Consider the following 20,703-nt stretch of genomic DNA (forward strand, 5'->3'; position numbering starts at 1 on the left):
CCAAACAAAATGTTTGTGTATACATATTTTTTTCAGTTTTGCGACACAAGCTCTCCCCTCCCCCTTACACTCAACTAGCCACAGAGCTGGCTGCATGCTAACTGTAGCTAATGTGGCTAAATGCAAATGAGCACATATTTGTACGAGCAAAACAGGTGAACGCTCAGTTAGCCTCGCTTGCGTCATGCTAAGACTTCTAATCCTGTGACGACTCACACGGAGCGATGCTGCCCGAGGGTGACGGTGCAAACTTTGAAGCACGATGCAGCCTTCCAGCCAAGGCTGCTGGAGTTTTCAGTCTCTGACATTCTCTTGCTCTCTCTCTTTTTCACTCTCACTCTCTCACTCTCTGTCTCTCCTGAGTGTTTATGTGCCTAATCCACATCCACTTGTCTCCTCATCTCACACCAGCACCCTCTCTGCCGACACTTGTAGTTTGATGCTCTGACCTATTTTTGCTTTAGATAGACTGCTGCCAGAAGCTTCTACTTTCCTCAGGCCACCTTTCATGAATCCAAATCAGCACAAGCAAAAGTCAAGAACCATGTTTTTGTGGCTGGAATTGGTCACAATGTTTTTGTGAGCATCCTTAAGTTTCCATTAGGCTCATGCTTGTAAAAATCTGTAAGCACTTTAGAGCAGACTTGTTGGGGACCTTGATGAAGAAGTTATGGCGAGACAGCGAGGAGTGAATAATTTAATATGATAGACATTTCGAGGTCTGCTCTGCCGTCAGTCATCGTTGTCCTTCATTTTATTGGGAACCATTGAGTGGCCCGTAGGGTTCTCACCAGGGTTCAAGTTACAAGTTTTCTGGGGGTCTTTAATTTTAGTATTGCATGCAAGGGTGTATTTGTGTTTGTGTGCACACACAAATAACATTGAGGGGGGGGGGGGGGGGCTATAACTGGATGGTGTACATCTTAACACTAGCATTGTTGGTGGGGGGATCCTCTTACTGGAAACATAGACCAAAGTTGTGAGTTACACAGTACTGGAAAAAAAAAAATTCAAAGCAAATTCACTCTCACACAAAATTTCATTAGCCTGTTATTTTTTTGGGGGCTGTATCATATGCATGGTAAATACTATATATACATTACTGTTGTACATAGGGAATGTGCTACTTTGCAATTTTATATTTGACCTCATTGGTGAGTTTACGGTAATTGGCGGCTTGGTGATGAAGTGTTAGCAATGCTGTCGTGCTTGAGTGAAAGTAGTGTGTTTTCTTAAGTCTCATTAACATGAATAGTACCTTTACATTGAAAATGCAGGCGATATTTTTGCAGGAGAAAAAAAGCTTAACTCAAACCCTGGTTCTTTTTGTATTAGCATGTAGTGGAGATATTTCAACACAATTTATATGAAGTTAAACATTGAGACTCGGAAAGGCCCCTCAATTGATTTTTTCCCATTGAACAAAATACAATTTTAAACAAAATAAAGAATATTTAGTACAGATGAAATGTGTATCATGTTACGTTTAAGTCAATGAATGTTAATATTCTTCTTCTGTTTTAATTCTTCTGAGTGAGTCACAGTGTCATATCAATGGTATGCTTTTTTTCAAACAGATCTGTGGGCCCCGCATGTTGACCTTAGGTCTAACTAGTACCGGCTAGCATGTTTTGTTTAGTTTTTTTAACAATACACAATCGGAGAAAAAAGGCATCTGTTGGCAGTTTCCCGTTTTGCTAACTCCCTTCTTCATTATGACCTGAGAAGGAGAAAAAAAAGTTAATTGGAAGCAATTAATTTCAGAGGCGGCTCATTTACTCAACTCTGCAAGTAGCCAATAATATTGTGTCCTGCAGAAAAGTATTGCTCATCGCTGGTGATAGCCAGTATTGGAGGGTATTAAAAAAAAAATTGGGGTCAATCCATACTTAGACCCCCATTTTGACCCTAATTGGGTTATTTTTGACCCAACTATGTTTAGAGGGACCCGCAGTTCGGAGTCGTAATAATGTTGTTTAACACTGGATGGCAGATATCACGTTGTAACGCTCCTGGCACTCTATCTATTAGAGTGAAGGACACTTTACTATATTATGGTGAAACGCTATGTAATGTTTGCTTTAACTGTAATTGCACGAACCTTGGCTTTTACTGTATTGCACACAACTCGCGTCATGGTTTCATGTTTACAACGTGCAACCAAATGTTAACCCAACAGTTAAGGTACACATCAACAAACTATGGGTAACAAAATCACACTTTCAACAATAATGACTACTGTCCTTACTATGAAAGCAAGTTCAGTATTTCACAGGAAGAGCTGACGGTCTGTAAATGGGTTTGCACTTGTATTGGGCTTTTCTACTTTAAGTACTCAAAGCACTCTAACAATGTCTCCTCATTTGACCTACTGATGACGCAGCATCAGGACCAACTCGGGGTTAAGTATCAGTCTCAAGGGCACTTTGACATGGTCACAAGAGTTGAAGATCAAATCCACATCTTTGGGTTGGGAAGACTACCTCTGTACCACCTGAGCCATGTCGCCCCAACGTGCATGACGAGTGACCCGTGTGTCCTCCAATATTATGGACAAATTTCGGCCCCACTTAGGTGGGTGTGACAATCAGTGGTACTTTAACTTTAACTTTTAATATTTAACGCTGTTCATAGTGTTGTACGTGCATACGGAGACTTGAATAAGCAGCTTGTTGTGACAGCTGCTGATGAAATTTGTGCCCCCCCTCCATCATTTGAATTACTCATACTTGTTTAGATGATTCTATGCTTCCAACTTCCTGGGAACAGTTTCAGGAAAAAAAAAAAATAATTCCAGCATGAATGTTACCGGAGACAGACAGAGGATGAATAGAATGAGTGTCTTTGAACGCACTCTAATGCAATATCGAGAGCTCCAGGAGACGGTGTCGTACAATTGTTCATACCTTCAAGTGATTTCTTTGGATAAACACTAAGTGAACACAGCAGTTTGTGTGCAAGTGCCTACATTTCATTCCAGCCCAAGACCGTTAAGGCCATCACTATGACATATCACCTGCTGTCGCGGACACGGCCCCTCAGGCTGCGCTTCATCAGCTTGGTCAGCACATTAAGGACTCTCGCTCTTGCGCCCTCATATTCTCACTCACTCTCTCATATTCTCTCTTCCATGCAGCTGTGTTGAGAGAGGAAGGGGTCTCAAAATTTCTGCCTTTTAGTTGGAATGGTGTAGAACTACACTGCATCATTCTGAGAGTTGTTTTGAGTGTTTCGGTCGGGTTACTTAACAAAATGAGAAAAACTATTAGAAAAACACTGTAAAATGCAACCACAATAATAAACGTGTCGTTAAATGCATACTTTTTCCGACATCATATTACTCATTGCTTTGTAAAAACATTTGATAGAAGTTGCGCTCAATCTTATTTAATTGGTATAACTAATGCAGTTGGAGTTTGGAGTTTTTACCATCTTCTCAAAGTTCACTTGCACCAAAATCCTATAAACAGCAATGAGTGTGTAAATGTTGTTTGCTACTTTCAGACGAGAAGACCTTTTTATTAGAGATGTGAGTGCTGTAACAGTGATTTAACGTTCACATTTCATCTTCACACCACGTCAGTGTGTGCGTTTGTGTCATCTTGGTACCTGCCGTATTTCCTCCAAATGTGTCGCTGTCAAATAAATTACATCAGCCATCTGCTCCGCGTTGTGTAGTTGTGCTCTTTATGCTACTGAGATGTTTAAATCTCAGTGTAAAAACTGAGCCTGCTCTGACATCTGCAATAAATCAAGCTAACTTTTTTTTGGGACATCCAAAAAAGAAGCAAAACAAAAAACAAAAACACCAGATGTCCTCTGCCATCACTTGTGCTGCATTCAAGTTGCGGTTTGCAAAAATGATGTCATTTCCCTTTTGCTTATTTTGGCAGGTTTCACCAATGGAAAGAGAGGCTGAAAAAAGCGAGAGCTCATGAGCGCATAAAGAAAAACTTTTCAAGTAGTAATCTTGTGTAAAACAAGCTTACGTTTGCTTTTTTGCTTTTTTGCTTTTATTAGCCGCACATACAAATGACGTCTAGAGAACATCATCGTGTTTGTTTGCCTTGCCATTAAATCAGTCTGAGTTTGGCTGTTGCTAGCAATACAAACAGCTAATTGTTCATTTCCCTTTAATAAATGTTAGACATAATTTCTTAACAGTTATATGTTCTACGCAGCCCCGCTAGTAAACACAGTATTCTGATTGATGGTGCATTTGTGGAATAAGAATTAAGTAGCTAAATCCCCTCTTTTTTTATCCATCTCAGTAGGCGGCCATTTTGCCACTTGCTGTTGACTGAAAATGACACTACAGTTATTGAGGGCTCAGATAACCAATCATGGCTCACCTGTTTTCTGATTTTGGTCATGTGACATTCGTAAGATGAGCCGTGATTGCTCGTTACCTACCAGTATTTGCTATACATTCTATACTATTAATTAGTTTATTTATGTTCAAAAACATTTACAATGTGTTTTAATAAGTTTAAATGTATTTGTGGGAAATGTAAAACTTGAAGAAAAATGTTCATTGCTGTTAAGTAACATCTTCCCTTTTCTTAGCAGATATCTGGAATGAGCAGTCGTTCCAAACGGACTTGGACCTGCCGCCTGGATGGAAAAAGATCACAGACATGGCGGGTATCTACTACTGGCACATTCCCACGGGCGCTACCCAGTGGGAGAGACCCGCCTCCCACCTTGCACCCCCTGGACAGACGGAGCCCAAGGCCCCGGGTGACCACACAAGCTCGACTCCGCGTAAACAGTCATTGGGTTCACTCAGCCCCTCCCCAACTCCTGAGCAAGAGGTGAGAGGTTGGGTAAAGCAAAAGGAAACAAATGACAAATGAAGCTTAGTGCAAAATCATCAGTGCAGGCAATGGATAAGCCTTTGAGAAATATTAAATGCAATGAGACAAATTATTGTTTTGTAGTTTTAGCTTCTGAGTGTGATTAGTCAACACTGCATGCAGTCAATTGAACATAGTTCTCTATTTATCATTCTTCCACAGCATACAAGAGAATATATACTGCATGTGTGATATATTTTCACCAGTCATAATAGCATTCGGTACACCTGCATAATTTAAATTCCAGTTGATTGTGGTTTGCTGCACTTAATCTCTCTAAGATAATTTGCTTTACGTATTTAACAACAGTAAACCCCTGCCTATTTGCGGTTTGCTATTTATTTACAAATCCAGCTCTTGTTTTCTGTAGTACCTGTATTCAGCACTCTGTAAAAAAAAAAAAAAAAAAAATCCTCACCTATTTGTGTTTTTTGTCCTTTCTACTACGCCCCAAAATACCAGAAGATGGTGCCAAAGCTCTGACTAATAGGAACATTAGTATTTTATGTTTAGGAAATATGTTCAAGTACATCTTGGCTGATTTTTGTAGGTTTAGCGGAAAATTATGGAGAGTCTTCACTGCATGTTTTTGCACTGCCGAGTGGCTTTTAAAAGTTGAAGTTAACAAATGACAAAGGTCTTGCTGTTAGTGCTTGACAAGTGGTCTTTTATCTGGCTGTGAAATGGCGACTTCCGACACTGAAAAAATGTAAAATTAAAAAAAATTATGATTAGATATGTTATTTGCTGATTAAAACTAAAATTGGCAAAATTGCAGTCAATTTTTTTTCTAGAATTTTTTCTCTCCACAGTTTACCCTCTAAATAAGCAAAATTACACTATAGTAAGATTGTAGTAAGAAGAGCTGATTATGATTGGACTCATCTAGAGCCATGTGGCAACTTGTTTGTGCAGTCACAATTGAGTGTGGTGAAAGGTGTGTCGCTCCCAATAGGTCCGTTCTGTCAATCTGCAAACAGAAAGCTGGCATAGTAGGAACTCCGAGGATTAGTGCTGGCTTTTCTCTTAACCATTTAACCATGACCTTTGTAAATGTTATTTCATTTTATAGTTTTTTTTAGTTTTCAAAACTTGTAACTATTGCTTCTTCGTTTTATTTACATACATACTCATTTATCTCATATTCTTTAAGAACACCGGGATCCTATAGCTTAAAAACTTGACGTGATAGAGAAAAACTGAGATCATTTTTGGATTCCGCATCCAAAAATTAGTTAAAAACAGCTGTCAGACCGAACTCAACAAAAAGAAAAGTGCTCCTCAGTGTAATCTATAATCCCTTTATTTTGAAAAGTAATGCCATAAAATGAGTTAGAAATTATATTAGTGTTTTGGGTTCATAGTTTATGGTATATTTATAGTTAATTGAAACTATTAATATTGAAAATTATATATTTTCAAATAATAATAGGGGTTTAACAAGCTAGCTTGGGCCCTATCGCCACACATACAGTAGTAGCAGTGGATAGATTAGAAAGGCAAAATATTTAAAACGATTCTCAGTACTATGCAGTGCAGTTCTACACTACACTACTGTAAACTAAAATCGTATAAACACATTATTAAAAATTCCCCGTCTGACAATGTTGATCAAAACTCACCATTGTCTTTCTTAAGACAGAATTGTTGATACAGCTATTATAATTGATCTCCTAGATTGTGCACCTTCACTTAATGATTTGGCGAGTTAGTGTGTGAAGGCTAAACAGGATCTGCTGACATCTCATCTCTTTGATTTTGCTTGTGCGTGTGGTTTTGTTTCTTGGGTGTCTGTAGTCATGTCAAGCTGAGGTCTTCTTCAGGGGCTCCACTCGTTCTGGGAGCACCACCTCCGACAGCTCAGTGGAGCCTCTTCACGAACACATCCTGCCCACGTGTGGATTTGTCAACAGCTGCTATTTTGTAAGTAACCTGCATGCGCCTCTTTTCCTGATCTGGAAACATGCGGAGAGAATTAGTCTTCATGATGTGATCTATAGTTTCCTGTATACCTGACAACAAGAAACAACCTAACAAGACAGGCGAGCAATGAGTGCAAGGCAGAGAGAAGACTGTCAATAATCCGGTGGCGTAGTAGAATACGTGAAGAGTGAGACAATCAATCAATCAGTCAGTCATAAAGAATGATGGATAGTCACGGAGAGGAAAGGTGATTGATAGAGAGATGCGGCTGGTAGATAAAACATTGACTTGGATGGGATTGACTGATGTTGGCAGATAGATGGGCCACAATCCATCTGGTGGAGGTGTCAATCTTTACTGCCTTGCTTCTCAATGCGCTATCATGTGCGTGCTACATTAAGTTGCATCTTTTTACGTTGTTGGCATGCAAACGGAATTTTGAAAAAAGCGATTCAGGTTTTACCGTTTATCCAATCTGTACTCTGTATATGATATGCTTGACTAGAACAGATTTGTTTGTTTTTCCTGTTCAGCCTCGATCTACATCTGTACAGGGGATGTCGGATCAAGAGTGTACCCCCCAGAATCAAGAAGACAAAGAAAAGGTGGGAAACTGTCTGAATTTTCTCCTTTTGCCCTTCTTTCAGGCCTTCCCCAGTAAATGAAATTCTCGCCGATTGTCATGTATTTTCATTTTTTACTAATTCGAAATGGAAAGGTGAATGTTCAATAGGAGCAAGAAACTTTTTTTGAGCTTAATATTTGCTCCTCATTGTAACAAACACCAGTGTGCAGTGAGCAAGTTAGTTAACAGCTTTGTTCTGTCTCTCTCTCTCTCTCTCCTTGACTCCCCCTCTCAACCTTGACCCCCAACTATATGTGCAACTTGTGTTTTAAACGCCATCTGTAGAAACACATGTGGGGTGATTTTGGCGGAAAGATTGATAGTGAGGTGTGGAAGGCAAGTATCGTGCATTCAAATGAGCCTCATCGCCAAACTGTGAATGTGTGGGTTCATTATCATTAGATGCTCCCCATTAACTGCCTGGACAGCATGTGTGGGCTGAAGCTCTAACATCGACCAGCCGAGCACAGTATTGTGCATATGCTTTATGAGCAAAAACATCTTGTGGCTGTCTTTTTTGTCTGTTCACTCAACTTTCCTGCTGCATAGATATGAATGTGTTTGCACAGACTGTTTTTTCATCCTACGCGAGCTCCCTTTGCCTGATGTCTGAGCATGTTCTGTTGCATATAAGCGCACCGTTGCTATCGCTCCATCCAGCCAGAGCACTCTGCTATGCACTTTGGATGCATGTTGGTATTTAGACGTTAATGGTTTGTGATGAGTTTGTGTCCTTTTAGCCCTTCTCCCACATGCGCACATGACCTGTGGGTCAAAATATTTTTGGGTGAAAATTCACATCCATCAAATTATCATAAAGCCTGGTTAAACCCAGTGCACTGGAAATTAGGGGTTGAACACACTGTTCGACGCATCGACTTTAGCGCTACGCAATGCTGGCTTGAAGTTGATCGAAAATCACATTTTGACTTTAATCCGTGGGCAGTATTTTATATTGAAATGGCTTGGTCAGAACTATCAAAAAGCCCAAAACAGGTCACAAGTGTGTAGTCCTTAGCGCTATCTCCTAGTCAAAGAATAGCATTTAGAAGCACGCAGGAGCACGCGCACTATGGTGGCTCAGAGAGACCACATTTCATAAGCTTACCACCAATTATTTTGCAGCCATTGTTAAGTCCGGCGAGCGACGCAAAAAGACCGAGCAAGACGGAATTAGCCAGAGCAGCTAACAAGGGTGGCTAGCGGGAGTTAGTCGGAGCCATAGGCGAAACATGGCAACTCTAGTAAAGGCCCAATATCAAGACATTAACATTCAGTTTATAAAATGAATGAATTATTAGTTCAATGAATGAAATTATTAGTTCATCATTAGATGACGATAGGGACCACTGATTGTCACTTTAAATGTACATATTTTAGTAAAAATTAGACTGGCAGTTATTAAGAACAATGTATTGGTATATTAACATGATAGAAGTAATAGGGAGTAGGACTAGATACATTTTTGTACTTTTTCCTACTCCTTTTGAACATATAAATTATTTTTCTTCCTTTTTTTCTTTACTTCAATTTTTATTTTATACTTGTCATGTGTTTATGTTTATATGTTCAACAAACCAAACCAAACAGTATAACGAAGGCAACCACTAACCATATCTGACGAACAGCCTGAATCCTCACGCTTGCCATCAATTAGCAAGTTTACCAAATGCCCTCCTATAACAGAAAATACATTGTCGACGCGAAGAAAGACCTGGCAGGCCACCAGGTTTATAATGCGTTGGGGGAAACACTGAACTTCATTTAGTAAATACTGTTGTGCCTTAAATTTTACAAACCCTTGGGGTGCTAATTATAACACACAATACATTACACAATAATTTGTACAGATCAAGGCCTCCTCAGACGCCTTATTTCTGCATCTGCAGTTGAGTGAATAAATCCAACTGGCCATATTTAGTGGAAATACATGAAATAACACTATATTCATATACAACTTTAATTACAAACCAAATCCTAAAGCAATCATAGTGTGTGTTATGCATAGCACCAGAGGTATTTGATACAATTTGAATTTTTTGGGACCTATACAGTACTATTAAACTAAAACCACTCGACATTATTTTGTTGGATAGTAATTTTGCAAACTTTCTTTAATTCATTCACCGCCGTTGACAAGTATACTTGTCATTTACGTTTTTTAACGGGGAACGTCGGACAACTATAAATTTTCAAACTTGGAAACAACCTTACTGATGCACAACCACCAGTAGCGGCTAATAGGGCTCACATCAGTAGCTTGGGAATGGCCAGAGATGTAGTGATGCGCTTTTGTGATGACGGACAGCAAAAAAATTAAATTAAATACAAATTTTAAAAAACACATACACACACACAAGGGTTTTTTAAGTGCTTTAGTGCTTTGCTAACTTTCACATACCCTGGGCTGGATGGAATTAAGCAATTGCAGTACATATGTTTATTAGCTCCGAGCTCCTTCCTCTGCTTCTTCCTCTGGAGAGGAGATGAATGAAAATGAGCGGAATTAAAACAAGAATGGGTGGAGGGCAGTGACTGGTGTATTGTGGCATAGAAGATTCTTTTCTAGGATGGTGGGGACAATTTATAAGACAGTGGCGCTGAAGAGACAACAAGAAGCAGAGCTGGAAGTGGAGGAAATGAAGATGTTAAGGTTCTGTAAGGAGTGATCAGATTGGATAGAATTAGAAATGAGCTCATCAGAGGGACAGCCAAGGTTATAGATGCTTTGGGGACAAATCTAAAGAGAGTGGACTTTGATGATTTGGACACATCCAGAAGAGGGAAAGTGAGTATATTGATAGAAGAATGATGCAGATGGCACTGATTTACATTGAGTGCTAGGCACGTGAACTCCACATGAGAAAACGTGTCTGTAATGTCCTGGGAAAATGTTTTTTTTAAAAAAGAAGTGATTTTTTTTTTTTCATACCCAAAGAAGTAGAACACAAGATAAAAATATTGACTCAGGCTTGCATGTGTGAAGGGGCTTTAAGGTCTTATGTGTATCTTGGTTGTTTTCCTACATTCTGACTGTTGTTTATACACACCAGGACTTGCAGGCGGCTACGGTGAACCCTGACCCCAGTTTAAAGGAGTTTGAAGGTGCAACGCTTCGCTATGCGTCACTGAAGCTAAGGTAAAATAATAACATTACGTTTGCAAAACCACCATAGTTTTAAATTCTCTCTTTGCTCTTGTGACCCAATTACCCGAAGCTCCACCTACATCTGGTTAGTTTCTCCTATCTAGTGTTTAATCACTGTTAAATAACTTCCGACAAAGCAGGAAATTTACTCTCCCAATCAGGAAATGGGTGCCTGTTAGTGTAATGACTGCTGTGGTAGATTTGTGTTCTGTGCAGCTAATGGTCGCCAAAGCAACACGCCATTGCTAATCTTATAACAGCATCACTATATTCCATATTTGCTTTTGCCGGTTATTCCAGGAACCGTCCAGCAGTGGAAGAAGACGACTCCAGCTGTGGCAACTGTGACCCACAATCAAAGGTGAGGACCGAGCATCACATTTAAAATGTAATCGTGAATCATGTGTCTGTTTGGAAGGATTAGACCTGTTTGGTAGCACCACCTGGTGGAGAAAAAAAATAACACCTGTGCCGCATGCTTTCTGTATGCATTTTTTTTTGCTCTTATTGATTGTTCAACCTCTTTGGGCCATGCATGCATTTAGAAACAAGGGATTCAGTGTGGATTTCCCTAACTTAATCCACCTCATAATGTCGCCACTACCATGTCACAATCAAAGAAGCCATTAAAACTGTACAAAAAATACAATATAGTGGCACACAAGCCGTTTGGAAATACATTAATAAAATTTCATAGAATAAAATGTATTAACACTTTTAAAATAGATTTATTTTATGCACCTTAACTGTTACTCTCGTGTATATCCCTTGCTTATTGAAAGAATGACAAATAGGGCCATCTGCTGGATGTGGTGTTGCACTGCATCCTCTCGTCCAAATGCACAGTCACCATGCAGTGACGTTCAGACATTTTATCTTAAAGATGGAATATTCCATACGGTTTTTGTACTGGAGCTCATTAGCGCGTGCAGGTCTCCTTATATAGTATATGTGCATACCAGACATTGCATTTCTTTGCATATTTGTTCAAGTCAATATTGCCTGTCTACCTGCGATGAGTGTTTGAGTGAAGAGCGTGCCAGACACTCAGCAGGCCCACTCACCCAAACATGCTGCATAGAAAATGTGGACTATGCGTGCCATAAATAAAACACCATGCTCTACTTTATAAACTGGGTCACACTAGTGCACACAATATTCATATATGGAACATTCGTTGTGTTTGCGTTTTTATCTTGTACATTTTCTGTCTGCAGAGGTTTTTGCACTTAATCTTTTGAAACGGTTAATTACTCAAATGAATCCAGAGAATGGATGCAAAATTGCAAGGTGATCGTCTCTGTTGTTGGGATTGTGGCTATTTGCTGGAGCAGGTTGGACAAGGTGACAGAGTCCTGTCTGAATGGGCAATAAATATTTGATGGAGACATGGCTCACTCTATTTGCTGTCTCCTGTCTGTAGCAACCAATATTAACACTTGTCTGCCTCTGATTACATTGTGGAATTGTTTCTTTTTCTATTTAGCTGCTTGATAAATAGTATGCATGTTCTACTTTTTGAGTTTTCCAATATTAATTTGTCTTGAAACTTATAGTCTCACTTTATGTCATTTATATGCATACATACAATTTATTTTATCATGTAAAATGCAATCTTTTCAGTAAATTAATCATTTTTAACTAATATAAATAAAAGACCCCAACAGATCCTGTCTTTTTGGAGCACTCAGGTGCCGTTTGTGGTGTTTGGCCACGTGACTCAATAGAATGTATGCAGAAATAGGACATGGCACAAATTTGAACCATAATGCCTATTTTATCTTATTCTTATTTGTGTGTGTGTGTTTGTGCCTCAGTGTTTTGCAGTCCGCTCCCTGGGATGGGTGGAGATGGCCGAGGAGGACCTGGCACCTGGCAAGAGCAGCGTGGCTGTAAACAACTGCATACGGCAGCTCTCCTACTCTAAAAACGACATCCGAGACACAGTTGGCATCTGGGGCGAGGTGAGGGAGGTGCTCGTTGATTTGTGGAAGTGATACATTCACATTGAGAGCCGGAAGCCAGCCAATTAAGTGATGAAAAATAGCAGCAATATTATGAAGTTGTTTTTCATAACGTGTGCGTGTGTTCATGTGCTAAGGGGAAGGATATGTACCTGTTGCTGGAGAATAATATGTTGAACCTGGTTGACCCGATGGACCGCAGCGTCCTTCACTCTCAGCCAATCGCCAGCATCCGCGTCTGGGGCGTCGGCCGTGACAATGGCAGGTAGGTTACCATGTCAAAAGAGCAGCCCTATGCTCTAAAATGTCTTACTTCTGTGTTAGCCTACTACTTGATGTGTGAAACAAGCCGGATGGCGGGACGACAGGCCGACAGAAATCATTAAATGATTGATAACGAAGGGAAAACAATTCAGTTACTTATTCACTAAAAAAAATGCACACCTCAGACCAGCTGCCCTTCACTTTCACCTCTCTTTATTAATTGCTGACCAGCATGACCACTGTCCATCCTCCTTATTGTAAGAAAGGACAATCTAAACACTAACACTAACAAGCATGGGAGCCAATCATGGATAATCGACTCGCCTGACAATGCGGTGGTGACGGAAGATAACCAGTAGAGGGTGCTGTGTCCCACAGAAGGAGACTGAATAGCAATGCGGTGTTTTAGCCAAGTGAAGAGTACTGTACATTTATGCCATTAAATTTAATAATTAAACATGTGACAAAGTAAAGATAGGACAACAACAAAAAAAAAAAAGCATGGATCTTCAATTATCATTCTGAGGGATCCGGTTGCAATGGATTTTTTAGGGCAAGGGTCCAAACCTAAAAATATTTGGATTTATATAATTGAACCAACAAATGATATCAAAATGGCACATTACCTTTTACAATACTTTAACTTTTATTTGTGATTTGTAAACACTGTACAATAGAAAAGTACTGGTCCATCCATTCATATTTTAAACCTTTTTTGTTTTTTCTGAGTCAACTTTCCCAAACTTTCGAACAAATCATGCCGTGTCTTGAATCCCTCAAATAAACAAATGGTTCGATTGGCTCATTATGGTTACATGATCACAAAAAGAGCTACCGTAGTACTGAATGTAGCGGCGTACACAGTCTGTGCTTGCAACATGTGTAAGGAAAAAAAGCCACGTGACAATTTACAATTGTATATACTTAAGCTTTGTTTGACAGCGATTGACCGTGGGTCTGCATAAAACCTTCTAGTCTGTTACTTTTGAGTATGTATGGCCAAAATGCATATCCTGGCTTAGTGAGTGTCGTGGATGAGAGTGTAGTGTTGGCTGGCTGTTAACTGGCTAACCCATTTTAGTCAGTCTGTGTTTTGAGTGACCCGGCCCTAAATTGCGGCAATCTGCAGCTCGTGTATGAATTTGCTTATTGCACATTTTGATGAATTAACGGAACCCTAAACACAGCAGCTCTACATACATTTTGGCTTTTGACATAATTGTGCTTCTGTAGTACAGTAGTAGTAGTAGGAAGACTCTGGCCAATCACTTGAAAATGGCGTATCTTGACCTAGACTGGCTGTCAAGTCATCGTTGGAGAAACTCAGTGTGGGTGCAGTTTAATGCAAATTTGAATGTAAATTAGTTCAAATGGAGAATGTCTGCTTGCAGATAGTTTTGGGGAAATAAACGGCTAAGAAATGACTGACTTGGTTGTTCAATTGCATTGTTCACACAAACACAACTATTTGTGTGCAAGCAATTAAAAAGTCAGTTTTTCATAATGCAATATGTCCCCTTTAATTAATCACCAATTAGCGTCGCACAACTGACAGAATCAATTATTCACATAGAATACCATAATTTGAATGATCTCCTTCTCCTTCATTGTTGGAGAGTTTTGGCTCTCTCACAAAGGAAAAACTATTGCTCAATAGCTTAAAAGATTTAATTTGCAAACTTTGCCAATCAGCCTATTTCCCCCTATTTAAAACTAATTAAGTTGTGCTTTGCAGAAAGGCCCTAATGAGTTTTGATGTTGTCATGGCAACATTGCCACGACATTCAGATGCAATACTGCAGAGTGCAGGGTTAGAACACACACACACATACATACTATGTTTAAAGGAGATATCCCCAATGTGAGACAAATCGACCTTGTGCTCCTCAAGTGTTTAACCTTTATTTGTAGCATTCTTTTTTGGAGAGGTGATAACATCTCGGTCAGCTGCATGAGGGAGGAGGAGGAGGAGGCACGGAAGAGAATGATACTGGAGGGGGTTGGCTGAAAAAGGGGGAAGAGGGGGATGAGGCTGGTAGGGGGGGGGGGGAGGTCTGCTTACTACTCACTGGGTCTGCAGCATGCAGGTTGGGGAGTGTTCACTCATATGCAGAGCGTCTCAAAGATTCCTTCCCAAAACAGAGGAACAAAACCACTGTGAGTATCTTTTTATCCACATTGTTTTTGTAAATGATCAGACCAGATACTGAAATCCTTTTTTGTCATGTAGGTCTTTTTGTTCTTCTTTAACAGGAGCTTGTATGGGAATCGGTGTAAAGATACATAGAAAATTGAATTGAATTGTTTTGAAAATATTGTTTGATTGTTTAAATATTTGCCGTATCAGCTGCCACTCCTCCTCCCATGGGCCGCTAAACTCATTATCACAATAGAAATGACTGACTCCCACGTCAATGTTTTGGAGAGCATTGGTATGAGTTGATGAGATTGTATTGGAAATGACAACACGTGTACACACACTGTAACTTTTATCTTGTTCACAACTTCTTTTAATGTCTTTTATGATGAGTTTTGATGGACAAATGAAGCTTCATGAAGCATGGCGTTCTTGACTTATAAATACAATTGAAATGTAATAATTTTACATTGCACTAGCCTTTTTCTTTAATCCACTATCTAAAGGAGTAAAAAAAAAAAAGGTGCTTCATTTTCCCACCATTAGAAATGGAGTGCACTTATATAGCGCATTTATCTACACCATATGGTGATCTATCAATACTCGTTTTCACAGAGCAGAGGGGATATATGCCTGATAGTGTTATTTTATGCTCTGTGAGCGTTAAAGTAGCAGTTGTTTGAAGGTTAATAATTACCGTAGCATCTACGCTAAATTCCGTTTCTGATGGAAGAATGACTTGAGAGCTTTTATTAAGACATTGGGAAACCTGTACACAAAGTCTCCTTCAAAAATATATAAAATACAAGTAAAAAGTTTCACACTTTAAATCGTTTCAACTAAATGTGATCAGAGTCAGAAGTTGCAATACTAAACAAAGTTGCATGTTCTGATTCAAACTGTTGACAGCAACTATTTTAAGATTATTTGTTTGTTTTTTTGGTCAAACAATGTTTGATCCTACACTACGTTTTGGGCTGTCATCGTCTGAAGGCAACTTGTTTCATTACTGGATATGAATGTCGTTTTTAAATATTTGCCATGAAAAGGCTTGCCTGTTTGACAATCAATACAACATTTTACCGTATTTAAAAACGTTTGTCATCTACTAACCTTTTCGCTTTCCCTCTTGGCTTCCGTGGATTCAGAGAGAGGTAATCGCATTCCTTTCGTCTCGATATCATCTTCGACCTTTCTTATTGTTTCATTTCCTCTGCGTCTCCTTCCTTCTGCCCTCTTCAAAGTGACTGTGTATAAAATGAACACATTGTAGACATCTAGGAAATGAGGGTGACCCCCCCCCCCTCCCCCCCTCTGTCCTTTTCTGTCTACAAGCATGTTTTTATAGTATGCACACAGACAGAGAGAGGAATGAGAAGATCATCCCAGAGGGAGCCAAACTCTTTATGCTTGTTAACGGGCAGACCTGCGTTTCCTGTTTCATCAAATGCATTGGAAAAATAAATAGAAAAAGCATAAAGCTCAAAGGCGGTTATTGCAAAGTACCTTTCTTGTATAAATGTGTTGGCATGTTGGTGCTTTTCATGCTTTACTTGTGTTTCTGGTGGTCCAATTCTTTGCTCCATTCTTCCCTGTTACTTTATGATTCATGTATTCCTTCTTTTCAGTGCTGCCGCCTGCTGTCTCTCTATTCATCTCGCTCTCACGTCACGCTGCGCTATCGATCTTTAGGGTCTGTCGACCTGCCGCATGTGTATAAGTGTGTGTGTGTGTGTGTGTGTGTGTGTGTGTGTGTGTGTGTGTGTGTGTGTGTGTGTGTGTGTGTGTGTGTGTGTGTGTGTGTGTGTGTGTGTGTGTGTGGTGTGGGTGTGTGGTGTGTGGTGTGTGTAATTTTCAGACAAATAAAGGTCAGCTCATCTCTCGTCTGTTTCGAAGGCCTGTCAGTCACCAGAATCACGGAATTACTGTAAATGTTCAAATTGTGCATAATGTTACAGTGTCTTCAACTTTGCACAATATTGTTAAGTAAAGATGAGTTGTGTTCAGTACGCTTTCATTCATAATTGTTTTATTTGTTTGTTTTATTATATTTTTACAAATATGTAGTTTGGTAATTGTATCTCTTTTATGCAGCACATTAAATCATTATTTAGGTACTGTTTTTTTATTCTCCTATATGTAAGGAAGCGTGTTAAGGTTCAAACTGTGCAAATCAGTTGACATAAATAATCTTGATCAATTCAAAATATTTTCGAAGGTCGAAGCTGTTAAAACTGAGGAAGGGAATCCATATGAACTTGCATTTTTCCCTCCTGCATGTGTAATGACCAGTCATGTTTCTTGTTTGACTGCTTCCACAAAATAAATGTGCTATTCTTCTTCTTTTGACAGGGATTTTGCATACGTGGCACGGGATAAAAATACAAGGATCCTAAAATGTCATGTGTTCCGCTGTGACACGCCGGCCAAAGCCATTGCCACCAGCCTCCATGAGATCTGCTCCCGGGTAAGACAATGGCATTCAAGCAATACAATCATTAGAACCTGGCCAGATTTGGAGATAATGTGCATTTTTATTTGGTAAATGCTTATTTTTTTGTTGAAAATAACACATTATACTGGAATGGGAAAATAAGCCATTTTCATTATATTTTAAATCCTTAAATCGATCAATGGTTTTAATCCTATCGTATCCTGTTCAAAATGTAGTAATTTGCCATGTTCTATATTATGCTAGTTATCAGAATCAACAATCAGGAATATGATTATGTGTTTTTTAATGGAATAAAACAAGCCATCCATTTTCTATAGCGCTTGTCCTCCTTAGGGTCATGTGCGATCTAAAGTCTAATACCATCAGATTTTGGATGAGAGACCTTTTATACCCTGGACTGGTTGCAGGTCACACAAGTAACCATTAGTTTTCACACTTATGGACAGTTTGGGGTCTTTAGGTAACCAAACATACAAATTTTGGGACTATGCGAGGAAGCCATAAACCAATAAATGTTAAATATGCTTTCATTGATATCTTAAACCATAAACATTGGGGTGGATTAGAGCTTTAGTGGGTGCAATTTTCCTATCCAGATCAAATTCAAAAGTCATTTGCGCTTTCATATGTCTTCCATATTAATATAATAGGCTTTTAATTCACCGTTTAAATGTTTACATGGAAAATTAGATATATAATAAAGAGGCTGCGTCTGTATTCATGTTGAACACTCACACATGCCTCTGCCTCACCCTCCTCACCCTTTCTTCACCCTTTCTTCCCCCCCGCCATTCCCTCATCCCTCACACACATCCAGATTATGACGGAGCGAAAGAATGCCAAAGCAATGGCAGGAGGTTCTCTCCACGACAGGATTCAGGCAGGACTAGATCTCCCTTTACAAGGTCGGTTCATTGTCAACATTGTCACTCAACACCCAACCATTTGCTGTAATTACCATTCAAAACAAACAAACTGTTTAAATACTATTTAATTGTTATTTTGGCAGAATTCCCAACACCAAAGACCGAGTTGGTTCAAAAGTTTCAGGTGCTCTACCTCGGAATGATGCCCGTTGCCAGACCTCTAGGTAGGTGTTTCTTACAAGAGCTGAGCGTTTTAATTTATTTCAGGCAACAACTTACAGTTGAAAACAGGAGCAACAATTTATACTGTAATTTCATAATAACAATAGGAAAAAAATGAGAGAGAATAACTTACATTTTGAACAGGTTTGTGAAAAATGATGAAAGTTTAACCAGGAAAATTTTGGGGGGGGGGAGCTCTTTTACTCACATTTCGAAATAGATTTGTGAATAATAATGACATTTTGCTATATTCTAATGCTAATTACTGCAAAACGGAAACCGATAGAAATATATGTTTTTCCTGATGAAAGAAGAGACTCTAATCTTTCTTTTGGTAGGTTCCATGTTTTCAAAATCAGTCTAAATCTAATAAAACAGCCGGGAGCGAAGGGGGTTGCTTCAGTGAAAATGGCTGCGAGCGAATGAGCTAATTACGCCGCATCACTTCCAATACACCTCAGTGCTGCCAAGCAGATTGCGGCCGAATGTGGCACTTAAACTGCAGGCCCACAATTCTAAATTCAGACTTATAGCAGTATTAAAAAAAATTATAACTAAAACATGTGTTTGTACTGTACTTAAAATGTGACTTTTAACCCTTCTCATTGCAGGCATGGACATACTGAATGGCGCAATAAGCAGTTTAGTCAGTTCTTCCAGCAAAGAGGCCTGGACTCCAGTGGCCCTCAACGTGGCCGATGCCACAGTCACCATCAGCAAAGACAAGGTCAGTCACTCGTCTGACTTTGAAATGTTGGAAAAATTGCAGCATTGCAGAATGAACCCCGCATTGTATTCATTAAAAAAATAACAGCTTATGGATTTAAGCTGTAACACCCAAAGCTCATCTGCTCCAGTGGTCCGATTTATTAAGAGGCCGCACTCCGTTTTACATGAATCTTGACACAGGAGGAAGAGGAAGTGCTGGTGGAGTGCCGCGTACGTTTCCTGTCGTTCATGGGCGTGGGACACGACGTGCGTACGTTCGCCTTCGTCATGGACGCTGGCAGCCATCGCTACGACTGTCACGTGTTCTGGTGCGAGCCCAACGCCGGCCACGTGTCTGAGGCTGTTCAGGCTGCTTGCATGGTGAGTTGTTGGAGGTCAGACAGAAGAAGTCTCACGGCTGTGAGTTCTGCCTGAAAGGGCGTGATGCCTCTCATGCACCAATTTGCCGTAAAGGGAGTGTGAAAGTGGCTTATGCTAAAATTAGGAAGATATAAAGCTATCTGCCTTGTAGGGCTTTACTACATTCAATTTATTAAAAGTGAATGGAAGAACTGCATTCAGGCTTTTATGTGTGCACTCAAGTCAGAAGAGAGAAATTGCTTTACATGCAAGGCACGGTTACAAGCAGCCAACCTTGAAATAAGTGGCAGACATTAGCTTTGTTGATTGGTAAATGTAAGTTTTCAAATCCAAAAGAACAGCATATTTTAAACAGAAACCAATGGCAAATTGTTAACAGAGACTTTTAGAATCTTCCTTCTTTCATGTATTGTGTTACAAAGTTAAAAAAAAATTCTTGAGGTGAAGATTTAACAATCAGGGAGGAACTTAAGAATCTGTTAACTACTAATAGATGAACTTGTTCATTCCCAGCCATTTTCACTGATGCAACCCCCTTCGCTCCCAGCTGGTGTACTGGATTTTGACTTATTTTGCAAGGCCCTTAGAATATTGTGTTCTATTGCTATAAAAACATGGAACCTAACAAAGAAAGATTAGAGTCTCTTCTTTCATCAGGAAAATAAGTATATTTCTATCAGTTTCCGTATTGCAACAATTAGCATTAGAATATAGCTAAGTTTCATCATTATTCACAAATCTGTTTAAAACTTGGGGGAAAACAGCTTTTTTCAACATGGCCCTGGTTGCTCTCTTATACTCTGCTGCCACCTTCTGGCCGTTTTTGTAATAACTACCATTGTTTTAACCATTTTCTTCAGTTCAGAGGTTGCATCAAAGCCTTCTGTATGCTCTAGCATTAAAAAAAACATTTTAAAAAAACGTTTAAATACGTTTTTGGGACACTGGTAATGTTTAAAATAGAATGTATTTATACATTTTTGGGAGCAAATGTGTTAATTACATTTGAGGTATATCACAAGACATATCAACTCACATATGGCATATGACAGAGAAGTTAGTTTTAAGCAAAGGAATGAAGACTTAATGCACTTTTTTGTGTATTTTTTCTTGGATCAACGCGTGAGGACAAGGCTTGACTCAACAAGGAAGTC

At 39.4% G+C, this 20,703-nt stretch overlaps 1 protein-coding gene and 1 long non-coding RNA gene across 4 annotated transcripts in view; one reads left to right on the top strand and one right to left on the bottom strand.

Moving 5' to 3' along the window:
- apbb2b (amyloid beta (A4) precursor protein-binding, family B, member 2b) overlaps positions 1 to 20,703 on the top strand; it is a 51,091-nt gene that overhangs the window by 24,454 nt on the left and 5,934 nt on the right. Inside the window, exons 5-17 of one of the 3 annotated variants that reach the window (XM_086082468.1) lie at positions 4,567 to 4,814; positions 6,654 to 6,779; positions 7,313 to 7,384; positions 7,690 to 7,740; positions 10,458 to 10,543; positions 10,853 to 10,913; positions 12,370 to 12,516; positions 12,654 to 12,781; positions 17,270 to 17,384; positions 18,190 to 18,277; positions 18,382 to 18,462; positions 19,072 to 19,187; positions 19,370 to 19,549. In XM_086082468.1, the coding sequence (XP_085938594.1) occupies positions 4,567 to 4,814; positions 6,654 to 6,779; positions 7,313 to 7,384; positions 7,690 to 7,740; positions 10,458 to 10,543; positions 10,853 to 10,913; positions 12,370 to 12,516; positions 12,654 to 12,781; positions 17,270 to 17,384; positions 18,190 to 18,277; positions 18,382 to 18,462; positions 19,072 to 19,187; positions 19,370 to 19,549 (1,499 nt within the window). The remainder of the gene's footprint in view (positions 1 to 4,566; positions 4,815 to 6,653; positions 6,780 to 7,312; positions 7,385 to 7,689; positions 7,741 to 10,457; positions 10,544 to 10,852; positions 10,914 to 12,369; positions 12,517 to 12,653; positions 12,782 to 17,269; positions 17,385 to 18,189; positions 18,278 to 18,381; positions 18,463 to 19,071; positions 19,188 to 19,369; positions 19,550 to 20,703) is intronic. The other 2 variants (XM_086082469.1, XM_086082470.1) reach the window with 2 other exon arrangements.
- LOC147169814 (uncharacterized) lies at positions 13,546 to 16,145 on the bottom strand. Its single transcript, XR_015095791.1, has 3 exons — positions 16,031 to 16,145; positions 14,850 to 14,909; positions 13,546 to 14,784 (listed from the first exon to the last, which is right to left on the bottom strand). It is a non-coding gene; the product is annotated as an uncharacterized LOC147169814 (long non-coding RNA).

This window comes from Leptonotus elevatus, chromosome 8 (assembly GCF_054856555.1).
Source record: "Leptonotus elevatus isolate MCC_2025b chromosome 8, RoL_Lele_1.0, whole genome shotgun sequence".
In the NCBI taxonomy this organism is placed as follows: Eukaryota; Metazoa; Chordata; class Actinopteri; order Syngnathiformes; family Syngnathidae; genus Leptonotus; species Leptonotus elevatus.